The following is a 22976-nucleotide window of genomic DNA, read 5'->3' on the forward strand; positions in this document are numbered from 1 at the left end:
CCACATTTGCAGTGAGCCTGGTAAAGATCTGCTGGGCTCTCAAACTCCCCTGACTGCAGGCTGGGGGATGGTTTGGACGGGACACAGAGAGGAAGGCAGCCTGTGGACAGCAGTGATTTCCTGGCCACACCCCACAGCCCCAGATGTGATGAGGTCAGTGTGGGGAACCCTGGCCAGCACCCGAGCCCACACTGGTGGGTGTTGTGTCTTTGAAAGCATGGAGACAGAAAACACTGGCAGATGGAAAACAGTTGCCCTGGCAACCAAGGAATACCAGGGTGATGAGTGGAGGAGCCACAGGAGCCGCGCCTGGGACCTGGGGCCTTCACGTGAGCCAGAGGAGGTGACAGATGGGGCCTTGGGGAGGGCAGGCACAGACACTCACCTCCTCCTCCTCGAAACCTGTCAGGTCCCAGCGGTAGTTGAGTCTCATCTGCTTCCGTTTCCAGTGCTCCATGAAGGTGGCAGCTGTGGGATGGTGGGAAGCAGTCAGGGCCACTGAGCACCCTGGACAACACAGTGACCAACGATACACAAGCTAATGGGTTCAACCCTCTCATTGACCCTGCCTGACCATTACTTTCCCACTCTGCAGATGAAGAAACTGAGGCAGGTGCAAATTCTGGCCAAGGTCACTTAGTCAGGCAGAGTGACCCACTCAGTGGGCTGGGTCTAGGTCTCTGGTAATCTTGCTCATTGTTTTTGGGGACCCTAGGGCACGAGTATAGGTTTTGGAGGGAGGGTTAGCTAGGCATTCACACTGGCATCTAGCCCTGTAGGCATCCCCTGTGTCTGTCCACTGAGTGTGCCACTATGTCCTGTGCTATTTATTATTTAGAGACAGGTCTCACATACCTGAGGCTAGCATTGAACTTGCTGGGTGGCCATGGTGGTTCATTTACCTGCCATCTTGCCACAATCGAGAATCACTTAAGAAAAGTCTCAGGCCGGCAACTGTAGATATGATCGATCTGTGGGATGTCTGCAGGGGGTGTCGTGACTGTCAAAGGGCACCCTGAGGGTGGGTGACACCATTTCATGGGCTGGGCCTTAAACTAGGTAGCTGAAAGCAAGCCTCAGGTCTGCATTCACCCCAGCTGTAGTCATTCTCTCTGCCCCTGACCGTGTGAGACTTGTGACTGCTGTCCCCGGCTCCCACCTCTGTGATGGACGGTAACCTGGAGCTCTGGGACAAATAGACCCCTTTCTCCCTAAATTGCTTATGTCAGGGTTTTGTTTTTGTTTCTCAAGACAGGGTTTCTCCGTGTAACAGCCTTGGCTGTCCTGGAACTCACTCTGTAGACCAGGCTGGCCCGAGTGCTGGGATTAAAGGCATGCGCGGCCTCTGCCTGGCTATGTCACGGTATTTATTGCAGCAACAGATAGAAAATTAGAGCAGTGGCCAAGCTGGCCTTGAACTGATTTTCCTGCCTCTACTTCCAGAGTGCACAGGTGTGGACCACCACATATAAATCTGTGTTATTTCCACACAGACTAATGTTCAAATGCCACCTTCTTCTTCTTCTTCTTTTTTTTTTTTTGGTTTTTCGAGACAGGGTTTCTCTGTGGCTTTGGAGCCTGTCCTGGAACTAGCTCTAACTAGCTCTTGTAGGCCAGGCTTGTCTCGAACTCACAGAGATCCGCCTGCCTCTGCCTCCCGAGTGCTGGGATTAAAGGTGTGCGCCACCACCGCCCGGCTCTCAAATGCCACCTTCTTCAGGAAAAGCTGATGACACCCCCACCCCCAAACACCCACATACACATCCAGTCTCAGAAAACACCAGCCAAGGGCTGGAGAGATGATTCAGTGGTTAAGAACACTGGCTGCTTTCACAGAACCCAACCCACATGGTGGTTACAACCACCAGTAACTTCAGTTCCAGGAGATCTGATGCCCTCTTCTGACCTATTAAAGTAACTGCACCCATGTGGTACACATACATACACTCCTGCGTACACACATACATATAAAATAAATAAATAGCTAGCCTGGAGGTGGTGGTGCCCACTGTTAATCTCAGCACCTGGGAGGCAGAGATGGGCAGATCTCTGAGTTTGAGGCCAGCCTGGTCTACAGAGTGAGTTCCAAAGGATAGGCTCCAAAGTTAGAGAGAAACCCTATCTGGAAAAATAAAAAACAAACAAACCAACAAATAAATAAATAAATTTAAAAGAAAACACATCAACGGACCCCTCAGAGGAGGCTGTGCTGCAGATATGGCTGGAGCATCTCCCAGGACTCAGTGCTGAAATCTAATCACCACAGTGAGCTTTGAAGACAAAGGAAGCTAATCCCACTGTGCTGCTGCTCAGGGGCGGGGCCTTCGGGAGGCGATAGTTCATATAGGTATGTGGGATGATGAAGCCCACTGAACAAGCCCCTGTGGCTCTGTAGAAAGAGGGAAGACATTGTTTCCTGTCTCTTGCCAAGTGAGGCCCTGCATTGCCCTATGACGCTGCCAGCAACAAGGCTATCCCCAGAGATGGGCTCTTAACCTTTAACCTCCAGCATCATGAATGAAAATGAATCTCTTTGCTTTATGAAGTTACCTGACCTCAGATATTACATTGTTGTATGAAATCAAACTATACTGGACGAACCCCAAACTTCATCTGTGCTGTTCCTGCCACCTTCCAGGACAATCTCTGTCCATGCATGTGACCTTTCTAGGTATCTGGGGGCAGGAACAGGGCCTAGTTCCTCTGTCCACAGTATTCGGCAGGGACCTGACCCAGAGAGGCTCTCCTGTGTGGACGGGCGGTTTTATAAACACACAGCTTGTAAAGGCAAGCTTTACAGGCTCAGAAAGTCATCAGAGGCAGGGGGCTGGACACAGTCATCAGAGGTTGAGATTCTCAGGCTACCACATGCAAGATGCTGTGCCAAGAACTGCCACACGAAGCGTGTGTCTCTGTGAAAGTGTGTGTCTCTTTGGTTATCCACCAGTGTTGATAGCCCAGTACTCTACAGAGGAGGAAACTGAGGCTCACAGGACACAAACTGCTGTTCTGTTAAGTGGGACATCAAGACAAAAATAAGACATTCCTCCCAGATGGGAATTCGTGGGGGCTTCCTAGTGGAAGTCAGAGCTGTGAGGACACAGCCACTATCACTGCTGTCCCAGGACAAAGGGAGAAGGGAGAAGCATCCTAATGCTCTTTCTCACTACTTCAAGCTATGCTGGAAATACAGCGCAGCAGTTAGAGCACTGGCTGCTCTTGTAGAGGACCCAGGTTCGATTCTCAGCATCCACATAGCCACTCACTGTCATCTGGAACTCCAGTTTCAGGGGTTCTGATGCACTGTTTGGGGTTATCAGCCATACATGTGGTGCACGAATATATGTGCAGACAAAAATCATATATACAAAATCAAGCCGGGCGATGGTGGCGCACGCCTTTAATCCCAGCACTCGGGAGGCAGAGGCAGGTGGATCTCTGTGAGTTCGAGAACAGCCTGTTCTACAGAGCTAGTTCCAGGACAGGCTCCAAAGCCACAGAGAAACCCTGACTCGAAAAAACCAAAAAATAAAAATAAATAAAAATAAACTAAATCCTACTTCTAGACAAGATTCAAAGCTGAGCCTTCTAGGATTTGGGAATGCAGGGGAACCTGGGAAATGCAGTTCCTGAGGAACGGAGAGGCTCAGGGAGGGGATGCTATTCAAAGACCAGCCTGGACATTTCTCTGGGCAAGGACTGTTAAGGACTAGAGGGCAAGAATTTAAAAGACATGCAAGGAAAACAGCAGCAGCAGCAGCAACAAACCAGCAGACAAATAGGGGCGCAGGCACATCAAATCAAAGAGATTCCACACAGCTGAAGAAACAGCCGAGCGAAGAGATGGTTGACAGAGTGCCAGTCTGTACAGGCTGCGGGCTGTTCACCTGAAATGAATTCACATGGCTTTACAAGAAACACTCTGATCAAAGACAGGTTAACTATGGTCAAAGAGCTTGCCTAGTATTCAGGAGTCTGGATTCCATCCCCAGCACCGTAGAAACCTGTAATCCCAGCACTTGGGAGGCAGAGGCAGGAGGATCAGGAGTTTAAGGTCATCCTTGTCTATACAGTGAGTGTGAAGCCAGCCTGGGCTAGTGACCTTGAATGATATGAACAGGCGTGGTGACTGTCATTCCACCCCTTATAAGGATGAGGCTAGACACTCACCATGAATTTGGGGACAATCTGTGCTTCAGTGTAAGTTCTTGTTTCAAATAAAGAATATAAAATAACCAAAACCTGGGAGCTGGAGAGACAGCTCAGTGGTTGAGGGCACTTTCTGCTCTCATAGAGGACCTGGGTTCAGTTGCCAGCACCCACATGGCAGCTCACAGCCATCTGCAACTCCAGGTCTCTTCTGCTCTCTTCTGCTCCAAGGACTCACACGTGAACACAGTACACACAAACTCACACAGCACATAGCACCCACATACAAATCCATCAATTAAAAACAAAAACCCAAACCAAATAAGCAAACGGGGTGAAGAGAATTCTCAAAGGGGGGACATGCAAATGAACAACAGGTTTGTGGAAGGGCTCAGCCTCGCTCTCAACAAGGGAACCAAAAACCACAACCACAACAAGTCAAACAAAAGATAAACACAAAACAAAATCCTCCCCCATCATAGTCAGAAAATAAATGCTACCAAAAGACAAAAAAAAAAATACAAATGCCAGTGAGGTCACAAAGAAAGGGAAGTCTTTTCTTATGTCTGGTGGTGGGAGAGGAGCACACAGTCACAGCTCTCGCTCAGAGCAGTTCGAGAAGTCTCAGGAACCAAGGGCCGGGACCACTACACCATCAGTCATCCGCCATCCTGCTATGGGTGCCTTCCGAGGGCAGTGCCAGCAGCCCCGAGGGACGATGTCTGCACCCATGCATAGGGCAGTGCTGTTCAGTGCAGTTAAGAGGCAGAACACGGGCGGGCACATGCTGGGTACATGCACTGTGACATATTACCCAGGATGCCCTCGTCAGACATAAGGGGGTGAAACTGTCATTATAGTCACATGGCAGGCTCAAGAGACCATGATAAGAAGCTCAAGAACAGGATTGGAGGCTAGGAAGACAGAGGCACTGTCACCTGGAGACCAGCAGCGGAGGAGGGCTAGAGAGCATGGGAGCCTGCAGAGTCTGAAGGCCGGAAGAAAGGACTGTGGATGCCCCCAGCACAGACACGTGATAGCTGAGAGGCCTGGCAATCTCAGGGCTCTGAGCTGAAGATGCATCTAAGTCAACACACCCAAACATCCTTAGATCCCTAGAAGAGTTCTGTGAAACCATTCCCTGCCCATGGGGAGGTAATGGGAGATGAAGGAGAAAGATGCCTCTGCCCTGGGAAATAGCACCATGGCAGAGACCAGGGCTAGGCACATCTCCACCTGCCCCTGAAGTCCCTGTTCCTTACAGTGTTGATGTCATGGCCTCTATCTCACTTACAACACACCCAGATCTTAGACAGTCTGAGAAGCCGGGCTCCTCCCTACCACCTCTAGTCTCTCTACACCCCCCTGGCCTGCCAGATGCAGTCACTGACAGGCCATAGAGTGCCACGCTGCTGTTGAAATGAGTGGGGTAACCCCGTGTCCATCAGCATCAGAAACAGAAGGAACGATTCCATAAGAAAGAAAAACCAGGACACTGAGGCTTGGGAGGAGCCACACTGTTTCCAAGGGCAAGCGCAGAAGAGAATTCTGAACTAAGTCTGTCTGACTCATGGGTCTGTGCTTAATTATGATACCCGAATAATGCTGACAGACGTGAGATTTCCTTAAAGGAAAAAACCAATCATAGTCATATTTTATATGCCCACGTAGTTGAGCTTTTCTTTTTCTTTTTTCTCTCTATGCAGTTCTAGCTGGCCGGGAACTAACAAAAGTAGACCAGGCTGGCCTTGAACTCACTGAGTTCCTCCTGCCTCTGTCTCCCCAGTGCTGGGATTAAAGGTGTGTGCCATCATATCACACGAGTGTGTCCTTTTTGCAGGAGGAAACAGAGAAGCAGAGAGGTCAAGCAACATGCCTAAGGTCACAGCACTCAGCTGGTTCTGGAACACTCTTTGCTTGTCTGAAGGGAGGTGCGAGGGCTCTAACCTGCTGGGATCCAGACTGATTAGGACTCAACAACCCTTGACTATGCCGAGAAATATAAATATTTAATATGAGAATCGGAATTGACTGTTTCTTTCTTATGAGCCAGAGGCCAGCGCTGGCACTAGGAGGTTGGAGCTGGACATTCTGTGCTTGGCCACAGGCCCACGGTGCACACCAGCTGGGCGGAGATGGAGCAGAGGACGAGGCTGTGCTCAGATGAGGCTGCAGGAGGGGATCGAGAAAGCTCACACGGGCAGGGTCAGACCCCAGTGCTGGGCATCATATCAATGGAAAAAGTCTCTTCCATGTGGGCTGAGCAAGGGCAAGAAGGAAGTCAATTACTCATCTTCTCAGGGTACTCCTATGGTCCATTCTCCCATGTGAATCCTGCTAGATGCTTTCCCTAGTCCTGACACGGCACATAACATATACCATCATATAACAGTTAAGGCACACAGCATCTTCCCACATGGACCCCCTTCTCCCTAATCCCCAGGACCACTGAATCTGGGTTAACACACCCCAGTTCACAGACATAAACTGAGGCATAGGTGCACCTGGGCCATCTCAATTAATGGAGAGACCTGTGCCCTGATCTTGCGATGTCAACATGGCTTCTGGAAGGGAAGACTTTTTCCAGCCACATGGGGTAAGCCGGGCATGGTGTCTGAATAGCAAGCTCACCACCTTGGCGTGGAGAGCACAGGCTGGAGCAGCACAAGACAGGCAGTGAGTGGGACCCTGGTCAGGGCTGGAACAGCACCGACACAGTCCTGCTTCCTTAAGCATTTGTTTTGGCTTCAGTATGTCACATAATTGTCTTTCCTTGGAGGGTTCTGCACTGGGTGGTGAGGGATCAGGCCTGGGCATGAGATGAACACGTGAGTGGGCTCCACCAGCCTCAGTCTCCCCAGTGGGAGAAGGGCTGGGTGTGTTTCCTGTGGAGCTCTGTGTGCTCCGAGCAGTAGGGACTGTTCTCACCTTCCAGCTACTCTGAAGGACACCTCCTGTGTCAGTCAGCACAGCACAGGTCAGGGACTACAATGTTGTCATTGCTCTATGTGGCCCAAACATGGGAACATCTAGAACATTTATGGCAAATCTTTATTTGGGTTCTTGGGATTAGAACTCAGGTCCTCAAGCTTGTACAAGTCCTCTTGCTGACCCAGCCACCTCCCTATCCCCAGCTTTCTTATTTTTGTAAATACTGGCTAAGTGCCATCATGTAATGGTATGTGTCATATTTTATCATATCCTGATGGGTTTCTGATTATGGTACATTTGTGTAAATCCTAAATTTCAGGGTTGAGGTCTTCACCTCCAAAGAGATACTGTGGGAAGTGGGGCCACTGGGGCCCTTGAGGGTGGGATTAGCACCCTTATTGAGGGGAGTCTTATTGTGTGAGGACACAGTGAGAAAGAGTCATCTATGCGCCAGGACCTGACACCCCACAGGACCTGGATCTAGGATGTGCAGCCTTCAGATAATGCAAAGAAATGGGGTGCACTCCCGAGAGTGAAGCCTGTAGTGGTTATTCCCAGCAGGGGAGATGCTTGCCCAGCCAGGGCTCAGCTGGGTGCCCAGGGAGCTACAGAGTCTGGGAACTCTCCACTGCCGAGCCTTCAGTGCAGACAATGGAAGCTCTGCATTTTTACATGGGTCACTCGACCCTACCCACTCAATACAAAAGTTCAGTTCATGACCCACCACTGGTCTTTTGATCTCAGCAGATTGTCACAGAATAACTCTGATGTCCCCTTCCAACTTGAGATGATGGGGCCCAGTTTGGGACAACATCATCAAATCTCAGGCTCAAATCTGACATGTCATTCAGCAGTCCCTCCAGCCCCTGCCACTGGGCAGAAACCACCATCCTTTGTTCTGTGCGAAACTGGCAGACGATTAAGACCTGTGATTATTTTATAATGTCAGAAAATTGATGGCGGCAAATAGCTAAATGGGCTCAAAGTTGCTCAACGTGACACTTCGTTCCAAGCTTTAAGATGTCAGGCATTGCAGGCAGGGGCCGTCGGAAGCCGGGATTGCTGAGCCCACGCTACTGAGGCAAAGATTAAAAAGCAGTTTTAAAGATGAAAACAGCAGTTCTGGGGGACAGTGAGCCCCACTCCTCATCGCAGCCAGCGGGAACAGTTCCGCAGGCCTGCCATTGTGCAGAGTTGGGAACAGCTGGAGTGCAGGAAAAGGCCTCAATGGAGGGAGGGATTTGGGGAGAACTAATCCTTCAGAGGGTAATGAACGGGTAATTGATGAGGGATTTGAGATCTCCTAACGGCCCTTGACAGCTTGCTGTGCGGCTGTGCAAAGGGCCCAGGGTGAGTTTTCCTACGTTTTCTACTTCTTCCCGCAGCTCTCTCCTGCGGGCCCCTTCTTGCTTCTTTCCTTTAGACATAAGCTTCCTTTATCTGAAGGAAGGCCTCACTGGAGGGGGCTGGCTTTTCCCTCTTTTTTTGCTTTCTCTCAAGCGGGTGGGTGTGGAGTGAGCCAGTGCTTGCCTCTCTACTTGATGGACAGGCACACAATGGAGACGTGCTGGTGAGACCCCAGCCTCAGGAGAATGAAAGCTCCTGCCTGCTCTTCCTCAGGCCCGGTAGCGCTTTGAAGGCGCAGTGTAACAGGGTCTCAGAGAGGAGGCTGACAAACGCTCACCACCCTAGCCGGAGCAAAGAAATTCTGAAGAGGCTCATGTGCCCCTCCCTTCGGCCCTCAAACTGTTCAAACAATGGAGCCCACGGCATTGGAATTTTCCCAGGAGTCTCATGCTGGGGAAGAGAAAGGCTGAAGCCTGGTGCCAGCCAGAGGGGAGCCTGTCTCCCAGAGAGATCTCAGAGTTCTGAGAACTTGTCAGACCACCTTGCAGGAGAGCCTGAAGCAGACAGTGATGGGTCAGTGACAGGCAGGACCACACCCTGACCAGGACTGCTTAGCTATGCACACCTCCTGCCCGCTGCTTAACCCTGAACCTCATGTCCGGACCCCAAGTACAGATTCAGGAGTCTCTGGACCTCTTTGTTCCTCTTCCCAAGGTGGCCGCACAGAGTGTCTCTCCTCTGCTTTTCACTACTACTTAGCTGTTTAATTGACTCGCTGAGGACTGTGGATGAGCCTGGCTGGTTAGGGCTTCTGGGCCCAGGTTCTGACCCTGACAGCTCTGGAAAGAGTAAATGTTCAATAAAGAGTGGCTGACTGGTTGCCCCACCACACACATGCAATTAATGAGAAGAACCCATGCCGGGCAATTCCTGCCCGTGCGCCCTCATTAACAGCTTAAGGCAAACATCTGTTTTCTCAGGCGGGCACCTTGCAGAGGCTAGAACATTTAAATGATGAGTCTCGAGTTCCAAACAGAGCCCTTAGCTGGACCTTAGAGGCAGACAGGCAGACAGGCAGACAGGCAGACAGGCAGACAGGCAGAGCCATCACCAATCTCTTAGCCTGTGTGATCTCCAGCAAACCATTTAACCTTTCTGGGCTTCCGAACCCTCATTAGAGAACGCACCTCCAGATGTCTGCAGGTGCAGGGAAGCCCACCAACCTTGTTCAGCAGACAGATTTGGGATCCTGGGTGACAATTCAGTAGGTCAGACATGGTATCCAGGATTTTACTTTTTTTTGGGGGGGGGGGGAGTTAAGGACTGAACCCAGGGCTTCATGAAGGCATAGCGTCCCTCTCTGACCTGCACCATAGCCCTAGAATTTGCTCTGTAGTAAGCTCCCTGAAGGATCCTGGATGACAAGCCCCACCCTCACTGGGAGGAAAATGGGCAAAGGACCCTGGGCCCCTGAGAACAGGTATGAGTGTCCCTTCTGTTCATCTTCACAGGGATGGCTTCAGAACACAGCAGGTAAACACACACACACACACACACACACACACACACACACGGAGTCACGGAGTCTCCTCCTATTGTCACACAGCTGTTAGAGGGCAGCTGAGATGAGGCCCCGAGCTGCTATGTATGCCACCAGGCTAGTGAGCTAGTGAACAAGCTAGTGCCAAAGTGACTAATCTGGCACAGCTCAGACTAATATGTGTTCTGTGGGCACAGGGGGAAGGAAGGCAGGAGGTGTCACTGTGGGGGTGTCCTAGGTGAGCAGTGTGTGCCCCTGCCTGGGGGCAGGAATGAGGGGAAGAATCAGAGAGATGCTGAGACTATGCAGAATCTGTATGTCCATGATATGATAACCCACACCCCTGATCCTAAGATACAGAAGGCAGAGGAATTCAGGTCATCATTGGCCACATAGCAAGTCTGAGGCCAGTGTGGGCTTAATGAAATCCCATAGTAAAAAAAAAAAATGAAAGAAAAAAATCACACCAGACCCTGCCTTCTCTGGAACACGACAGACCTTGCACGGATAAGAGGGATGGCTCTGTACACATGGGAGAGACCACGATAGTGGGTGTGTCACAGGCTACCATTGTGTGTGAATACTTTCTACCCTCAAGGTAAGGCCATGTGGGTGGAACTTGGGTTCAAGCTGCTCTCTCCCAAGATCTCAGGAAGGGTTACGCTCAAACGAAGTGCGGGGCCATACAAACACATCTTCTCCAGGGGAGGTATCTTTCCTCTTCAAGAAGCCCTCACCCTAGGGGAACTTTGAGGGGGGCTGAGGCTCCAGATGTGTCCCTTCCACCTTCCTTCCTAGAATTCTCCAGGGAGGGGACTTCATTGTCACACACAACCACAAGGCGGCTCCTCCCAAGGTGAGCAGCGATGCACTGTGTGAACGTGGTGAACCCGAGCGCACCAAGGCTCACAGAATGTTCCATTGCAATTGAGTCCCTCCAGATCAATCGCTGCAGGACTTTCTCTGACATTTATGGCCTCTGACTCAAGTGTAAGACAGAAAAACATCCATGACACAGTGACCCAGAGTGCTGGCTTCTGAGTCCTCCTAAACAAGAACACAACGTTCTTTAGAGCAGGTCGCTGCTGGCCTCTCTAAGATCCCCTGACATGCTCCCACCCATTTCCTGCAGCAGCAGGCTCCTTCCGTGTCCTGCGCCTCACCTCCAGGGCCTTTGCACACACTGTTTCCTTGGAATCCTAGCTGTTAAGACTTAAGAGCACTGAACATACCCGGGCTTGCTTCCTGTGGTTTCTGAGGTGATGAATACTTGGCAACACCCCTTAAAACTGACTGATAAGTCTTTTAAGAGACTCTGGCAGCCCCAAAGCCCCAGTGGTTGTCCTGTCAATGACCCCAAAGTTCTGAGGTTGCAGGCATACACAGTCATTCTCACCCCCCCCCCCCTTGTAAACAGGGATTTGAACTCAGATTCTCATGCTGGCTCAGCAAGAACTCTTACCTAATGAGCCATTTCCCAAGCCCCCTGGGCATCAATAGGCATTTTCTTTAATTCCCTACAATATTCCAGTGTGTTCAGTAGCAGCAACCATTTTCAGAAGGGCTGGCTCTTAGTGGAACATGGGCTGAGCCTGTAACCATGGTCTGTCTTCTCTCATCTCACGCCTACCTTACAGACAGATGAGGAGCTGAGCTTACAGCCTGGAGTCCTAATCAAAGTCCCAGGGATGTAAACACACTGAGCCATTCAGTGGCTTCAGAGGCAGCAATGAACGACCTGCCAGGTCCTCCACTCTGACTCTTACCTGTTGCCTGTCTCATGCTGCATGCACACCTGCCTCCTAACCACGTAGGTCAGCCCAACCCTGGGCTGCTGCAGCTGAGCATCAGCACCAAGGGAAAGCCTCAGACTGGAACCTTCAGGCCGCGGGGAGAGTGGCCTGAGACCCAGGTGGACAGGAGAGTCTGCTATGTCTTTTACAGCTCTTCCCTGTTAGTAAGGTTTTTTGTCCAATCATCACAGACCAAGGCTGCATAGACAGGGAAGGGACCCAGAATTAAAAAGACCATCAGCCTCTTGGTTTACAGTGGCTTCCCATTCCCACTGGTCACAGTCAAGAGAGTCCAAGGCTGCCCTGGCCCTTGCTCCTGCAGCCAGTCAGCCAACTGAGACTGAGGGGCTAAAGTGCGGCCTCTCTGACTCAAATGCCACTTACAAGGTTACCACAGCTCAGCTCAAGAGTTTTCTACCTCTTCCAGGCAGCCCTCTTGTGTTACCTCCCCTAGGTCTCTAAGCCCTTCACTCCTACCAGCTGGGAGCCCTGGAGGTGGATGCTCAGAACCTGCAGCCAGGGTGGGAATTATAGCTGCCCCCGTGTGAATCCTGTATCCCCTTCTGGCAAGTTTGTGGAAAGTCATGCAAAGAAGGGACCTGTCTTGTTTGCCATCAGAATCATCTAGGGGGCTTGGGGAGCTGGCTCTGAGGTAAAGATTTTGTTGTATAAGCATGAGCACCTGAGTTCACTCCCTACAACCCATGTAAAATGCTGGGTGCTGTAGCACGTACTTCTAATACCAGTGCTGGGGAAGTAGAAATAAGAGAACCCTGGAGTTCTCTGGACAGCTTGTCCAACATTGCATGGTGAGTTCAAGGTCAGGAAGAGACACTGTCTCCTAAAACAGGAGATGGGGCTGGTGAGATAGCTCGGAGGGCAAAGATACTTGACAGCTCCTGAGGATCAACATGTGAGGATGTCCTCTGGCCTTCATGCACTGTGTGCACGTGCACAACCATCATCATTACCAAGGTCATCATCCGTAGACATGCAGCAGCTACACTTACCAGCCTAGCCTGTCTTCAAAGTTGAAGTCTGGGTCCCAGACTGTGGCGGCTGAGGCTAGAGTCTCTGTGGGGAACAGCCAGGTGTCTCTGACTCTGGTCAGGCTCAGACTTGAGGATGGCAAATTTAATTCAGCCATTGCTGCTTAGAGCTGGGTGACCTTAGACCACTCATGACCCTCTGGGTGACAATCCACATACAGTGTTTCTCAGATCCTGGCCTACCCTGACACCTTTTGGCCAGGTTAGAAGAGCTAAAGAGCTGTGCCCATCCTGGACGTGGTGAAAATCTATGGCCATCAGGCACACTATGTGGCCCTCTTTCACACCCAGTACACAGACCCTGTGGACCATCAGACTCGAAGTCAGAAGAGAGTGTTCCTGTCCCTGCCATGTGGGTGGTCTGAATGGAAGGATCCACTTACCCCAGAGGGCCATAAACACAGAGAAGAAGACAGTGGCAGGGTTGTCAAAGAGGTGACTGGCACGGGCCGTGGCACAGGCTGAACTCATCTTCCAGTAGCTGCAGGTCTTGTCACACAGGGGACACATGGTGATATTGTGTCTCTGGTCACACATCTCCATGCTGCAAGATAGAGGTGGCCTCAAGTTCCAGTCTACTTCCCAGGGGCCATGGAGGGTGGCCCTGGCAGTCACAGTCAAGGCATGTTGGCTAGCTGCAGCCACTCTGTCCCCTCTCCCTGCCACAAGCCTCACAGGCATGTGACCCATACCTAACCATGAGTTTCAGGGCCACAGGCTCTACTTAAGACCCTGATGTTGTCCGACGTAAGCTCCCGTGGTTTGGGGGTAGGGCCCTGGATCTTCAACTTGAACAGAACCCTGACATAGCCAGTTCTAAAACACCCACTTATGCCCATATCCTTCTTGGGGCAGAAAGAATCACTAGCGTGTTCCCTCTGGGGTGAACCTTGGACAGTGATACCTGAGATCAACACCCCTGACACCTCTACGGCCCAGGATCCCCAGACAGCCTTCCTACTCTCCCCAGGTCCTGTCAAAGCTGTGCTACGCATGGAGGCCAGTTACTTCTGTGGTCAGGCCTGGAAGCCCAAGGGAGGAAGGGAGTGAATTGCAGCCAGGAGGCCCTCACTGTGGCCAGACCCATGCTGGGTGACTCCCTGGTAGCACTGGGCATCAGGCCATGACCCTTACAGGGCAAACTGGACAGCTACTAAGTTGAAGAAAGGGTGACCAGGACTCAAAGGAGTATGTCCCTAAGCAGCCAGGTCTCCAGGCACCCCGAGGGGCTCACTCAAGAGACAGGAGGCTTCAGGATGGTAGGTCCTGGTCAATGGAGTGGGTGCACAAGCTTGGCTAGGTTCTGAAGCAATGCTTCAGGAGATGAGGACCCAGGCCCTCCCCTACATATGCTGGAACAAACTTAGAAGCCACCAGCAGCAGAGGAGGGGCCTCATCACTAGCCTGTGTGGTGTTCCCTGGCCTGGGGGCTAACACACTGCAATTCCACCTTTGTGACTGGGAGCGGGAGCCTAGAGAAGAAAAGTAAATTCCTTAGGGCCACGCAGCAAGGTAGAACTTGAACCCCATTCTCTAAACAAAGCCCTGGGCTTAGAATGGCTCTTAGGGTCACACACCCCCTGCTAAGGTCAGGCTTCTAGGCTGTTCTACACTGTTCTGAGCTCTGTGACCATGGTCAAGACCTCTAGCTTCAGGCTCAACATTTCTGGTAAATTAGGAGGGGAGCGGGCATACTGCCCTCTAGCCACAGCCTGCCCTGACTCTCTCCTTCCTTTGAACTTGGACCTGACTCTGATCTATAAATAGATGCACGGGCTGGAGAACTCATTCCCAGGGTCAGATGGCCATCCGGGAGAAAGCTGAAGTGAGGAGTTTAGCTTTCTTTTCTTCTTCAGATTTCTGGATCCACATGAACTTGTGTGTGTGTGTGTGTGTGTATACAGGGCTCTCATTCAGAGATTGGGGTTCAAGTCTCACCTTTCTGCGTGGCCCTAAGGAATGTACTTTTCTTCTTCAGGCCCCTGCTCCCATTAATGAAGGTGGGATTGCAGTGTGCTAGCCCCTCAGGTCAGGGAACACCACACAGACTAGTGACGAAGCTCCTCCTCTGCTGCTGGTGGCTTCTAAGTTTCAGAGGATGTACACACACACACACACACACACACACACACACACACACACACACACTTGTGCTGGCTCTCAGAGACCCTCTTCTGTGCCCAAGGCAGAGGGCACCAGCTCCATTCTCTTCTTATGCATCAGGGGTGTTGGCCACTCACCACAGATGCAAAGATGAGAACAGGCTAACCGCAACCAAGACAGTGATTGTGGAGTATCTGGGCAGATGTGATGTACACACAAACGTGGGAGAGAGGCGGGCACCGGGAAAGAGGAACCATGTGCCTTGGGGCCTGAAGCTCTGAAGTCTCAGCTCTGGTGTGTGTGACCTTGCAGCCTTGGGAAGGGTGCTGAGTCCAGTTGCCTTGGTTTCCCAGTCTACCAAGACAAGCTGAGTCTAAGGGGTACAATGCTGTCGGATGGCTGGGAAGGTGCAGCAAAATGGACCAGCATGTGGATGGCCCTTTCAAGGCCATCTTCTTGGGGCCTTAAATGAGCGCAATGTCACCAGATGCCCAGGGCTTGGTCCTTCAGGGCCCATCTTTCTCCGCTCACTGAGACAGATTAGCAGGCACGACTCCAGTTGTTACTGGTCTGGTCTGAGCTCCCTCTCCTTAGGAGCTGGTGGGTAGAAGGCCATTCCTGCTGTGTAATATGCACCTCAGGGTCATGCTGTCTGTTTGGCCCAAGACCGGCACCAGGCGGTGCCAAGGCACAGTTCGGCCCGCCTGCCTGCCTGCGAGTCTTACAGTTTGTCTGAGTTGTGCCCCCCACCCCCACACCAGCCTCAGCTTCTAATACAAATGCCGGCAGCCAGACAAAAGCCCTTTTTCTGGGGGCCTTAAGCTCAGCCAAAATCAAGAAATACAGTCTGAAGGTCCAGTACTCAGAGAGGATAGGTGGGGCAGGGTGCACAGGGTGATGTCACTGGCCACCACCTCCCTGAGACCTCAGCCTTGTCTGATGGACTCCAAGGGGGACTCCATGCCTCTGGCTGCCATGCAAGATCAACTGGGGCAGAAGCCAGGATTGGATAGGCCTGGGTATTGGCTTCGTCCATGCCGCTGGTCACCGCTTTTCTGACCATATGAATTAGGGAGACGGAGCTGCCAGAGTAAAAAAATCTGGCGCCCTCTCTTGGGGAGTCCACACCCTAGCTGGCAGGGCCCCTTCTATTCAGGGACATCATGGGAACACCCCTATTCCACTACCTGACCCTCACAAGCTTTGATCTCTGGCAGCTGACAACCAGCCTTGACGCCTCCAAGTCTCAGCCATTTTCGTCTGTCCCATCAGCAAACCCCAGTATGCATTGCATTATCCTGGCATTATAAAGCTTTGTATTGTCCATGCGGACACAGGGACAAGCTTTCTCCAATTTGAGACTGAGGGAACTGGGGAGGGTATTCGGGTGAAAGGAATAGCAGATGCCTTATTCACATATTAAAACATTATGGAAGGAGTTGGAGAGATAGCTCAGTGGTTAAGAGTTCTGGCTGATCTTCCAGAGGTCCTGGGTTAGAGTCCCAGCACCCATGTGGCAGCTCACAGCCATCTTTAACTCCAGCTCCAGGACGATCTTCTGCTCTCTCCCAGCCACCAAGGGTACTGAGCACACATGGTGCACACACATACAATACACTCATACACACAATAAAACACACATACAATACACTCATATACACATAATTACAATAAAACACCACAGAGGCAAAATTGGCCAGATATGGTCTTTCTGGTCTGACAAAACCCCACCTCCTCCCCAAATGACAGACACGGGGTTCTCTACTGATCAGAACCAGCAACAATGCTCCAATGCACAGCTCCACGGCAGAGGCAGTGCCGAGAAGGTCCTGCAGCTGGTCATGGGGGTGAGAGCTCAGATCCTCTGGGTAGTCTCAGAACATGGGTGCCCCTCATCATCGTGTCTCCCACAAAACGCAGGGTTGGTGCCTACCTGGGGATGTTTTCGTCCACAGTGGCACATCCATAGAGGAAGACAATGACACCCACGATTGAGGCAGGGATGAGCATCTGGGTGTAGGCGCCAAGCCAGGCAAAATACAGGCCAACCTTCTCGCCAAAGTATTTCCTACGCCGAGAAACAAAGGGATGCACTCACACCCTAGACCATGGAACACATCACACCCTGCCCCCCTCCCAACAATGAACAACTCCAATTGGACCACTGATTCTTCTGCCTGAGAGTCAGACAGTGAGGCTCCAGGACACCTCATCAGGTTTGGGGTGTTCTTTAGTCTTTGTATATGCTCCTAACTACCTGCAAATGATCTATCACTAAACTGTAACCCTAAAAATATTCATACTTTCTCTCTCTTTCTTTCTCATATATCCCAGGCTGAACTCAAGCTCAATATATAGTTGAGAATGACCTTGAACTTGTGATTCTCCTCTTTTCTTCTTCCAATTACTGGGCTTACCGGTGTGCACTGCCATGCCTAGCTTACTCTATGCTGAGAATTGAACCTAGGGCTACAGGCAAGCACTCTACCAGCTGGGCTGGATCTTAGAGACTGGATTTTTCTCTTTGGCTCAGGCTACCTTTGACCTCACTATACAGGCTGGCCTTAAAATCCTGATCTTCCTGCCTCAGTCTTCCAAGTGTTGGGATTACACGTGTGTGTCACCAGGTTTGATGCTGCCTCTCCTCTGCGCCCTGACGAAGGGTGCACTTCCATTTGTGAAGCCTTAACTGGTGATCCAGGTGTGTCCCCATGGCTGTGGGTTCCATCCCAAGCCCCAATCAGTATAAGCAACAAATAAAACTTTATCAGAGGTATCAAGTAAATTAACTACTCCCCACTGAGAGTCTGCTGACCCTCCCTATATTGTCACCATTCACATCTACCAAGCCGCCACCGGATTTGAAGCCCAACTAGCTGCCCCTCCTGCCAGCCTCGCAGGCTGTCCTGCAGGTTCTCTCAGACCTGGTTACAAATTCTCACACCTTGAGGCAGAGACTTCTTCCCTTCCACACCCCAAAGCAGGTGATCTCAGCAGCTATCCTGCTGGCCAAGCTGAGGAGAACTCAAGGGCACACAGTGGGAATGGCCAAATGCTGATCCTCCAATAGACATGGCTAGGCAGTGTCACAAACCCTGTTGGAGCTGTCTTGACTCCTGGAGACCCAACGGCTCATACAGCCTTCAAGTACAAACTGGTTCCCATGTGGCTGAATATCTGGAGCAGTTGACATGAGCAGGGACTTTACCATCCGGGACATGGCCTTGAGTCTCACTTCACACAGCCACTGCCTAAGAGGCCATGTGCCCCGACTCACCTGACCAGGTCAATGGGCTGATATTTGTAGAAGACCCCATAGCTTGCCCATTCCTCATATAGGAGCTGGAGAGAGGAAAGAATGGAGAAGGAGTTGATGAAAGGTCACACATTGACGCTGCTCCCTGGGAGAGCTTCAGAGTTTCAGTTAGCCTCTCCATCATTCATTCATTCATTCATTCATTCATTCATTCATTCAACAAATGTTTAGAGAATGCCAGGGAAGGAACTGACATTCTGGGTTCAACCGGGGATAGGAAAGATGCTTCCAGAAGGTTATGGAATCTCAGCTTCTTATGACTGAATTGGGAATTCATCTATAACATCTGACATCAAGAGGTCACTTAGGTCAGACACCAGATTGTTTATTATCTAAACCACCAGCGTTCAAGCAAAGAGACATGAACATCAAAATTGAAAAAAAAAATCTGGCATACAGAGAACACGAGGTTCATCTCCTGAGATTAGGCTTCTGATAAAAACCTGTCAAGACACCAGGGCCAGCCACATAGCTCAGCCCGTAAAGGTGCTTGCCACGGCAACCTGAATTTGATCCCCAGGACCCACATTACTAACTTGCATTCACACCAAGCTCCTGTGTCACACTCTCCAGGTGCAGGGTCTTTCATGGCAGGAGAGAGAGGCCTAAACCCCCCAAACAGCTGCCTATGGAAAGGGAGATGACTGCCCCTCTGCTCAGGCCAAACTCCCTCCCAAGTGTAAAGTCTAAGGTTATAGCAGGGGATGAAGGAGCCCTCTAAAGCATCCATGACCTCTTCTCCCAATCCCAGAAGCTGACACAGCCAAGGGTTTCTGAGCATCTTGCTTTGGGTTCTACAATGAGGCTGATGTACCACACTGACCTCAGCTGGTAGGCAGAGACAAGACTCTTGCAGAACATCCTTCTGCCCTGCTATACTCACACAAAAGAGCTGCCAGCCTTACCTGCCAGCCAAGAGGTGCTTGCTTAAGGTAACCCTACCGGTGGGGCTTGAGAAGGTCACTGTGGGACTCCTGACCACATCCTCATGATCACCTTGAACAAGGCCAGAGCAGTGGATCTATCCCAGGAATGACCTCAACAAACATACATCTAGAAAGTATGGATGGTGTAGGAACCACATATTAAAAAAGACTCCAAGTGTGTGGAAAGGACAGAGTGGCCCAACCCCAGAACAGCTGTCTGTGTATTGCCATTACGCCTGTGTACAGATCGGATGGTAAGGGGACCCAGAGAACCTCCTTGGCACACACCATCCATGCCTATCCTGGGCTCTGTCCCCACATTCTTCCTAAGAGCCCTCTGTCAATCTTTTGTGGGACAGGACTGTCTGATACCCAGTCAAATTACTCTGTTGGCATCAGAATAATAACAGGAGGGAGACTGGGTAGGGATGGCTCTGTGGATTCCCATGGGTCCCTGCCTCATACTCTGTTGCTTGCTGTGTGTCTTCGTTCTGTAACATTCAACTACATTTATTTAAATGCCATCGTGTGTGTGCCCGTGTACAAATGTGTGTACATATATGTGCATGTGGATACATGATGACAGCTTGGATGTCATCTGTAGGAAGGCCATCCACCTCCTTTGAACTCTTGTTAGCCTAGAGATCACCAGCTGGACTAGGCTGGCTGTCCGCAGCACCCCAGACACCCTCCTGTTTCCCTTTGCAAGTTGCTTCATTGACATATTTTTCAACAGGTTCTAAGAATAGAATTCAGGTCCTTGTGCTTATAAGACAAGTTCTTCACCAACTCAGCTATTTCCCCAGCCCTTTAACATTCAGATTCAAAAATTGGGATGAGGTGGGTCTCTGTTCTCAGGTGTGCAGCCATTCATATGGACTGGACAAATGGACTCCCTGAATATGTACAGTTGAGTCTCATATGACTACTAGGAGCTGGGACCTTTTGGGAGGAAATCAGGGTTTTAGGAGGTTGCAGAATTGGGGTCTTGATCTCAGACATCAAGGATCTTTTAGATGGGGCAGGATGGTTGCTGTCTGCAGGCAGGGAACACAGCAGGCCATCTTCTTGCAGACCTTAGTGCCCTGTCTGTTTAGCCTCCCCATCAGTGGTTGAGATTCCCATGCTCCTGAGATGCTCTCTCCCAGTTCAAAAGGTCCAGATGGGGACGACTGGTTCATGTGACTCTTTGGAGATGAAAGACAGGTAGGCAGCATGACCCACACATGTATCAGCCTCAAGGGGAGAGGAGGTCCTTCTATCTATCTATCTATCTATCTATCTATCTATCTATCTATCTATCTATCTATAATCTACCTGTCTTTCTATCTTTTAAGATATTCTTGTGTATTGCAGTATCTATGACTTTGTTGTGTAGCTGAGGATGACTTTGAACTCCTGACCTTCCTGATGTCAACTCCTCCTAAGTACTAATTAGGATTGTAGCCACCATGACCTGTTTATGCAGTACTTGGGAGTGAACCCAGGGTCTTGTGGAACTGGGCAAGCACTCTACCAATGAAGCTGCTAGTCCAACCCTTCTCCAGCTCTGAGAATTAAGAACTGTGTGTTTCACCCACAGCCAGTCCACATCCCTCCAGGGAGTAGGGAAGAAAGCAAGTGAGAGACCGAGGCACCTGTGAGGAGCAGGGAGCCCTTCTGTGAGGCTGGGATGTGCCTGCCAGTTCCCTACCAGCATGGCTTTCTCTGGCCCCTAAAGTCCTAGATGGGGCTCACACAGGATGAAAACCATCACACTCTCAGTGAGGCTTCCCAGTAGGAACCTGAGAGGAAGTGTCAGCACTGCCAATCCAGGGTAGATTTGGGGAATCCCCAGGCAGACCTTCCTTTGCACCAAAGGCTAAGGGGTGCTCTTTTCTCCTGGGTCACTGTGGGAGCCTGATGGCTCATGTGTGTCACTGTGATCTGCACAGGTTATGGAAACAGGGAGAAGGCTACAGCTCCCTCCAGAGAGCAGAGCAGGCCACCAGTCAACCTTGAGGAATCTTCACTGCACCCCTGTAGTGAACCTCTAGCTCATCTGTGACTACACACGGCTGTGTGTGTGGGGGTGTTCACCAGAGGAGAAGGTGAGAGACCAGGGAAAGAAAAGGGTGAGATTTGGGGTGGGAGAGGCAGGGAGATACAGTTGAGGGGAAGAGGAAGAGGGGGGGAGCATGGAGGGGTGAGAGGCAGAAAGAGGGAGAGGGAGGAGAGAAAGCAGGGAGATACAGTTGAGGAGGGAGCAGGACAGAGGGGGAGGAGAGAGGGAAAGAAAGACAAGGGTGAAGATGTGCACTCTTCTTGGAAAGAATTTGTTTAAAACCACCTCAGAAGGATTCAAGCATGTCTTGGGGTCTGGCTGGCCCATATGGCCTCTGCAGGCTCATCATCATCCTGACAGGTTGGGAGACAACACTGTTTTCTACTTCAGCACCACACTGTGAACTCTTCCTGCTCCGAGGTAACCTCCCTCACCCTTCCTGTCAGGTAAATGGCTCACAGGGAGATTCACTAAAGCCCTTAGGAGAAGCCTCCTGCCACTTCAGTCTCTGCCAGCCTAGGAGGAGGAGGGCTCAGGGTGGGCGGGCTGTGACCTGCAGCAGACAGGGCTCAGTCCAGGACAGTGGTGGGGCAGACTCCTTCCAGCCACATCCGCACATCTCCCACAACGCCAGAATCCCCTCCTTAGAGGTCTGGCTGCCCCCTTCTCTGTGGGACCCTTTCTGGCCTCGGCAGGATCCAACAGCTGGCTGTAGCAATGCCCCTGCTCAGGTGTGTCCTGACTTTGATTAGGGTCTGTCTTGGGGAAGATCAGAAGCTACCTGCGGCTGTGGTGGAGGTTGCCGGCAGCCAGTCTGTGCTGAGCTCTGCTCACACCTCCCTCTGGCAGAAACCTCACTGCCACACTGCTCAGCCCAGGAAGATGTCCTTGCTGTACTTGTTTCTCTGCTCCTGTCAGGTTCCTGGCGTCAGGCTCCCAGGGTTCCTATTCATCCATTCATCTACTGGTCCATCTTTACAGCCATCCAGCCACCCACCCATCACCTGTCTATTTATCCATGGATAGGGCAGGAATTGCAAGGAAGAAGCCACAGTTTTTGTTACAGAAAAGGGAAAAATTTCAAACCAAGTCACTTAGAATGGAGCCATCATGGGGGAATAGAGGTTCTGTGATAGGACCAAAATGCTTACCTGGCCTTCCCTTCTTCCTTCCATCCATCATATCTACTCACTGATACATCCGCCCACTTGTCCATCTACCCATCCATCCACCATTCATCCATCCATCAATCATCCATCCATCCATCCGTCATCCATCCATCCATCCATCCACTCATCTATCCATTCACTCACCTATCTATCCATCTACCTACTCATCAATCTAGCCATCCTTATATCCATCTACTTACCAGATCATCCATCCATCCATCCATCCATCCATCCATCCATCCATCCATCCACTCTTTCAACTATCCTTATATATACCCATCCATTTATTCATCTATCCATGCATCTATCTTTCCATATAACTAATTTACTCATTCATCCAGGTACCCATCCACCCACCCACCCATCCATCCCTCCTTATATCCACCCACCCACTTGAGCATCATTATTCTCTGGTTTTTCAATGGGCCAGGCCTTGTATACTTTGCTGGGATATATAATTCACTGGAGTGTGGGGTGTTCCCAGGAGAGTTAATAGTTGGGCCTGGACAACCTGGAACCTGACACTTAGCAGAGCCAGGAAGTTATCTGAATAAGTAACAGCTATTCCTGACATGGTGTGACTGTCATCCAAATTACTATGACCAGCAT

The 22976-nt window shown here is 50.9% G+C and overlaps 1 protein-coding gene across 9 annotated transcripts in view; it reads right to left on the minus strand.

Annotated features, from left to right (window-relative positions):
- The window catches only part of Ano1 (anoctamin 1), a 150082-nt gene that overhangs the window by 35815 nt on the left and 91291 nt on the right, over positions 1-22976 (minus strand). For all 9 annotated transcript variants that reach the window (XM_075972929.1, XM_075972932.1, XM_075972928.1 and 6 more), the window contains 4 exons: positions 18190-18254; positions 16846-16980; positions 13193-13353; positions 386-468 (listed from right to left, as the gene is read on the minus strand). In XM_075972929.1, the coding sequence (XP_075829044.1) occupies positions 386-468; positions 13193-13353; positions 16846-16980; positions 18190-18254 (444 nt within the window). The remainder of the gene's footprint in view (positions 1-385; positions 469-13192; positions 13354-16845; positions 16981-18189; positions 18255-22976) is intronic.

Source organism: Microtus pennsylvanicus, chromosome 5 (assembly GCF_037038515.1).
Source record: "Microtus pennsylvanicus isolate mMicPen1 chromosome 5, mMicPen1.hap1, whole genome shotgun sequence".
NCBI lineage: Eukaryota > Metazoa > Chordata > Mammalia > Rodentia > Cricetidae > Microtus > Microtus pennsylvanicus.